The sequence below is a fragment of the Arachis duranensis genome, chromosome 3 (genome assembly GCF_000817695.3).
Source record: "Arachis duranensis cultivar V14167 chromosome 3, aradu.V14167.gnm2.J7QH, whole genome shotgun sequence".
In the NCBI taxonomy this organism is placed as follows: domain Eukaryota; kingdom Viridiplantae; phylum Streptophyta; class Magnoliopsida; order Fabales; family Fabaceae; genus Arachis; species Arachis duranensis.
The window spans coordinates 2,528,337-2,535,102 of record NC_029774.3 but is presented as its reverse complement, the minus strand read 5'-3'; the positions used below and the strand labels follow the sequence as shown (position 1 = coordinate 2,535,102).

At 38.2% G+C, this 6,766-nt stretch overlaps 2 protein-coding genes across 2 annotated transcripts in view; both read right to left on the bottom strand.

The window, feature by feature from the left end:
* The window catches only part of LOC107476849 (U-box domain-containing protein 33), a gene marked incomplete at its 5' end in the record, with an annotated part of 4,422 nt that extends 1,125 nt beyond the window's left edge, over positions 1-3,297 (bottom strand). The window contains 6 exon segments of the mRNA XM_016096773.3: positions 1-273; positions 726-1,277; positions 1,653-2,022; positions 2,267-2,376; positions 2,692-2,810; positions 3,058-3,297. Of these exon segments, the coding sequence (XP_015952259.1) occupies positions 1-273; positions 726-1,277; positions 1,653-2,022; positions 2,267-2,376; positions 2,692-2,810; positions 3,058-3,297 (1,664 nt within the window).
* Positions 3,298-4,303: 1,006 nt separating this feature from the next.
* Positions 4,304-5,925, bottom strand: LOC107476850 (actin). The gene is made up of 3 exons (XM_016096775.3): positions 5,741-5,925; positions 4,585-5,665; positions 4,304-4,503 (listed from the first exon to the last, which is right to left on the bottom strand). The coding sequence occupies exons 2-3, from the start codon at positions 5,650-5,652 to the stop codon at positions 4,438-4,440; spliced, it is 1,134 nt and encodes a 377-aa protein (XP_015952261.1). The 5' UTR covers positions 5,653-5,665; positions 5,741-5,925; the 3' UTR covers positions 4,304-4,437.
* Positions 5,926-6,766: the final 841 nt, after the last annotated feature.

Genomic DNA, 6,766 nt, shown 5'->3' with positions numbered 1-6,766 from the left:
AAGTGCAGAATCAAGAAGTATGATGTCAAGATTCAGATCACCATGAATAATAGTTTCCGGTTTGGAAGAATGTAAAAAGCAGATAGCACTAGCAATTTCAGCAATCCATCGTGTTCGGATATTCCATGTTAAAGGGGAAATGTTGCTCCTTCTTAGAAGGCTGTCTTGAATACTTCCATTGGGCAAGTACTCATATACAAGTGACCAGGCTTCAGGGCAAACACCAAGCAAAGTCAACAGATGAGGGTGCTGAAAACTACCAAGAACTTGAACCTAGTCACAAAGCATTAGTTTGATCAAACAAACAAATCGTCTCATAGAAGAATATAACTAAAGAAAAGAAAGAAGGTTTAAAAACCAATACGAACAGTTATTTATTTCCAGAGTTTTGAGTTTTCAGAAAGTCCAGAGTTACCACAGTTTGTATACATACCAAACTGGGTAATCCACTCATCAATTTTTTGATACCAAGGACATTGTTGGTTTGCACGGATCATGGCTTTTCAGCTAAAACCATCTAAAGCATCCAAAGTTATGCCAACGATATATATATATATATATAATTCCAGGGTTGCAATTAGAGCAGCTTAAGCACTTGTAAGACAAACTAGCACGTTACCAAGCCCTATTACTTATTTATCTTTAGAGGATTGTTCAGGAGATGAATTATGGTTGTCCTATAGTGTAGCACATCAAAAAACCAAAGGCCATTTTGGTGAACTAACCTCTTGGTGAAACTGTGAAGGTGCTTGCAAATTGTGAGAATGGAGCTTTCTTATAGCAACTGTCCTACCCAACATTTCTCCCTTATAAATAGCGCCATATCCACCCTCCTTAATTTTAAAGCTTTCAGAAAAATTGCATGTGGCATTTTGAATATCCAATAATGAAAATTCTGCTATCTCAGGTAGCTCCTCAGCAAATCCTACAACTCCATTACAATGAGCAACTCCAACTTGCCCACGGCTTTTCCACCGGTCCAGCCAGCGGATGGCTTCCATTTTCTGTCGCCTGATCTGCTGTTTTTCGTGCCAGAGTGTGGAGATGGATGCTTGAATTAGTGATAGTTCATCTTCAGCTGCATCTCGCCTATGGTCTGTTTCCTGCACACAACTGTTTATGATGGCAATACTTCTCATGGTTCTTTGTAACTCACTACCAATTTCTTCATTCTCATCCAAGAGCTTTTGTTGATCCTTTACTGTGGTTCTCAACTCATCCTCTGCCTCTTGTCTGAGCTTTACTTCCTGTGCATGAGCAGATTCAAACAAATTGACCTGAAGAAAAAACATACAACCCAAGTTGGAACAAACACCATGATGAAACTCTAAATCTATCTATTTAATATTATCACTTGTCAATAATTTGAAGATATGCAGCTAAATCACATAATATGGTGTCAAGAAATTTCTGAACAATACATTTGTAGTTTCACAGTTCTGACAAGTTTCGGAAACATGTACATAGGATCCCAGTAATTTGTCAAACTTCATTTAGCACTATATTTCATCCCTGACCCTCACAGCAGGCAAGATTGTGTTTGGCTACATTCCTTAAAAGTTACAACAAACACAAAGTGAAAAAATAAAAGCACAAAAACAAAAAAAACCTTTTGCTACACAACTCTGAATCAATCATTAAGTTATCCTTACCTTCCTTATGGCCTCAGTGGCTTCAGCTTCCAACTTCAATAGCTCAACAAAAGACTCATCTGCTGCTTCATCAGCTTCTTGTTTGACTTCAACAAGTTGACTATTAACTCTTTCTTCTTCAGCCTCTAAATGAGTATCTGAAGAACTCTCAGCAGAATTTTGGGGCAATGGACCGCTGGATGTAGTTGATTCGGCAGCAAAAGTGCCTTCTGTTTCAATTGTTTCACACGGTGATAAAGAACAAGGTTTTTCAGAAGCTTCTCTTGTCCAAATATGTTTACCTCTATAGATAAACCATATTTTACAGAAGGGGGGTGCATTTTTGGCAGCATAATTTGCTTTCCTGGAATTCCTTTTGACTTTCATCCAACTGCAGTTTTCCATTATGGTTTTGTAAGAGGAAAGGTTATTCATTCATCCCTCCAATGAAAGAAAAAGGGAACCAAAAAAAGAAACGGAAACAAGCAGATACTATGCTTCTAGCTATTAGTTGTGAGTCTCTAGAGCAAATAAAGAGATGAAAGGGAAGAAAAAGGAAAAGAAAAATCTCAGACAGTTTCCATAGAATATTGAGATTCAACAGCAAGTTAGCTGACAATCAAAGCATTACTTACCCTTCGGGTATTGCTCCAATAACAAGCCTCCTAATATTATGCCCTACAACCAAATCAACAATCCCTTTCTGGACCTGATCAGCTTCCGTCATCATAAAGCTTGCCTTAACCTGGGAAAGAAAGTTACACGAAGACCGTCGATAATGGATCTCTTTCCCACAGCTTGCATATCACATATTTGTCTAAAACGAACATTTTAACAACGCATACATAGAAGGCAGTTATAATCATTCACATATTCTGCAGCTACAATACATAAAACAGAATGGCAGCCAATAAGATTTGATAGGTCTTTCTCAATATGATTGATTCCTGAGCCACATTTCCCAGGCGGCAAAAATAGTTCTCCTTTAGAAATATAACTAAGAAAAAAAATCACCATAATAATGTAAATGAACAAGCAGAAATCAGCATGAAAAGAATACCTTAGCTGCACGGCAAATTCTCAGGTAATTGTCCAAAAGCCTCATGGCCTGTTCTTTTTCCTCTCTTCTAAAAGCAGAGACCACTTCAGGATTAGCCTGAGATGCTGGTAACTTCCCTACTGCTCAAAGATACCAACTTTAAATCAATCAAATTCATGGGATACCACCAGAATTTAAAAGCAATCAAGATACTCAATTATATTTGGAAGGAAAACAGCTCAATATTTCCTTCTTTTTTTCAAATAAGACAAACTTATGACCCTAATCCAATAACCACCGAAATATAAACAGTAACAAAGAAACTCAACTTCTATGTCAAAATTAAATTAAAAAAAAAAAAGGAATTTTAGGGTAGAGGGGAATTACATAGTGTAGGGATGAAAGGAGAAGGTTGATGAACATGAAGCAAAAGAATGTGTGGGTTGGTGAAGTTTGAGAAAGCCCATTGAAGCAAAGTGGCACCTTTTCCCACCGACTTGCCAACTGCCACGTGCACCTTGTCCTCTTCAGCGGCGGCTTCAGGAGGGGTTGCCAGCGCGTGGAACTCAACGCGCGAGCTCGTGGAGGGAGGAGGAGAGTAGCGGTGGAGGGCGTCTGCTGCGAGTGGAGGGTGCAAGAGCTCCATTATTGGATTTGGAGGAAGAAGAAGGAGAAAGAGAAATGAAGATTGAACATTTAATTTAGATGAGAGGTGGTGGTGGTTGAAGAGAAGAGAAAGGCTTGACTTTTACACTGACTCGATGGCGTTGGCGTTGGCGTTGGCTTTAGCGTGTGGTGTGAATGTGATTTGCGAAGAAAGAGAGAGAAAGAGAAAGAGCGAGAGAAAGAGGAAGGAAAATGAGACAAAATGGCTCAACTCATCAACATGCACCTAAGCTCATTGATAGAGTAGAAAACTAAAAATTTAATTATCTTTAAATTAAGATAATAAAATTTATAAATTTAATATTTTTTTATTTTATCATTTTATAAATCTACTTATTTTAGGAGTTTTTTTTCCATAAAATATAATAAAACTGTAAATTTAGTAATTTTTCTAAGGGAAATAATAATAATAACGTACCAACGAGATCAAGGATAAAATGTGCATTGGCTTCACTAGTATTTTAGGCTTTAGCAATATATTTTCTTCATTTTATACAATTTTTTATATAGATAAACTTTATTAATGTCATTGACTCATTGTATTTCTACTTTTGTTATTTTACCATCTATAAAAATTAGATTGCCATGATTGTTTTTCCTTTATTTCAAAACCAACCCCATATTTGTGGAGAAAATCCTAAATTTATGGTAGGTAATGGAGTCGACAGTGAGTTTTGTCTTACTTGCATTAAAGTAATAAATATATATAAGTTATTGTTACTCTATCCAGAATTATGTAAATACTTTGTAAAAAATTGTTGATTTAAATTTACCTAAAACTTATTGAAATGAAATAAAACTCGTAAGTTTTACGTGAATTAATTAAAATAATATGAGATCGATATGTGACTTTGTGCTTTGGTAGGTCCATTTTCATATTTTCCATTTTCCAATCCTAGTAAAGTACAGCATAAATAACGAATATTCGAGAAAAAGAAAATGTAGCAAAAAATTATGTTGTATAGTAAAGAATGAATTGTTCAACAATGGCGTTGATTTATAATGAAAGATGAACCATGTGTTCAACAATGAGAAACAACAAAAAGAAAACAAATGAAAGAATTATTTTTGTTCCAAGGTAGAAAGAAAAGGTTGCAGCATTTAGAAGCATTTCCTATGCACAATTGAAGGACCAGCTTCGTCGTACTCAGCCTTGGCAATCCACATCTGCATTTGAATGAATTAGTTAGTGTGATATATAGAATGAATGAATAATGATAGAATAATGAAGTTGAAAAGTAAAATGACCTGTTGGAAAGTGCTGAGAGAAGCCAAGATGGAACCACCAATCCAGACAGAGTATTTCCTCTCCGGAGGAGCAACCACCTTGATCTTCATGCTGCTGGGAGCCAAAGCAGAGATTTCCTTGCTCATTCTATCAGCAATACCAGGGAACATGGTGGTACCACCACTCAGAACAATGTTTCCGTACAAGTCCTTCCTAATATCCACGTCACACTTCATGATTGAATTGTATGTGGTTTCGTGAATGCCCGCAGCTTCCATTCCAATCATGGAAGGCTGGAAGAGCACCTCAGGACAACGGAAACGCTCGGCGCCAATGGTGATCACCTGTCCATCGGGAAGCTCGTAGGTCTTCTCAATGGCGGAGCTAGTTTTGGCAGCTTCAAGCTCCTGCTCGTAGTCTAGTGCAATGTAAGCCAACTTCTCCTTCACGTCCCTCACGATTTCACGCTCTGCTGACGTGGTGAAAGAGTAGCCACGCTCCGTCAGGATCTTCATCAAAGCATCGGTGAGATCGCGGCCGGCCAGGTCAAGACGGAGGATGGCGTGGGGAAGGGCATAGCCTTCGTAGATCGGGACAGTGTGACTGACGCCATCACCGGAGTCGAGAACGATACCGGTTGTACGGCCACTTGCATAAAGAGAGAGGACAGCCTGGATGGCAACGTACATGGCGGGTGCGTTGAAAGTCTCGAACATGATTTGAGTCATCTTCTCACGATTCGCCTTTGGATTGAGAGGAGCTTCCGTGAGCAGAATAGGGTGCTCCTCCGGAGCCACACGGAGCTCGTTGTAGAAGGTGTGATGCCAGATCTTCTCCATGTCATCCCAGTTGTTAACAATGCCATGCTCAATGGGATACTTGAGAGTCAAAATACCTCTCTTTGACTGAGCTTCGTCACCGACATACGCGTCTTTCTGCCCCATCCCTACCATCACTCCCGTGTGCCTTGGACGCCCTACGATGCTCGGAAACACTGCCCTTGGTGCATCGTCTCCGGCAAATCCAGCCTTCACCATTCCAGTTCCATTATCGCAGACGAGTGGCTGAATATCCTCACCGTCTGCCATTTTCTTTCAAGATCTGCAATCAACAATCAAAATTAGAAACAAATTCAAATTCAAATTCAAAATTATTAACACAGAAGATGGAATTTACCGGAAGAAGAAGATGGAAGTTAGGTCTCAGGTGGCCGCCCGCCCTGGGTTTCAAACACAGACAGAGACAGACGAAGCACGAGTTCGTATCAACGAAATCAAGCGCTTATTATTCACATCTCCCCCACCTTCTATATTCAATTCCTCCCGACACGTGTCCCGTTTTCCATTCCCTTTGCCGCCCTATGTTTTTGCATCACCATACATACGTCGGGTCAAACTATACACCCCATCCATTCCTATTCTTGGCCCAATTTCTTTGGTCAACGCTCCTTTTTTCCTTATTGGGCCTAATTTTTCGCTTTCTTATTTGGACCCCCGCAACACTGTAATATTTTCCACCAAAATAAAATAAGCTATCATCCCTGTCAACACGCCACTCCTCCCTTTCATATTATTTCTCTTTTTTAATTTTTTAATAAATTAATTCTGGTTTTCTAATTTCAAAAGATTACTAATTCTGGAATTAATAGAGAAAAATTAATAATAAAAATAATTCTATTTTTCTTTTCTGATTTTTTTATCCTTTTAATAGAAATTAAGTATTTTCTTAAACATTATGTATAAGTAAAAAAAATAATATAAAACGGAAAGACTAGTATATAGTATAGTGATATGTTTTAGAATATTGCATTTTATATGAACTTGAATGTATTTGATTTCATAACAAGGAACAAAAGGGGAATTAAGGAGTTGAAATTTTTGAAAAGTTGAGAAGGAGGTCGATATATATTTGATGATTTGTTGGGCATGGGCACTTGGTAAACTAGGATGGGTTGCAAAATCATTAGGCATGACCCTATGGGGGTACAACGCAATTATGTTACTCGGGAATCATTTTTGATAATCTTTTTTCACTCTCATGATACATAATTTCCCCTAGCTTTCTGATATTATGACACCTTTTCTTTTTCCTTTCCTATTTGGTAATTCTTGCCTTAGGTAATAGATTGAAATTTGGCCCCTCTCATTATTTAATTAGTAAAAGAGCACCGAAATTTGCCACTTCGACGGAATGGAATGTTTT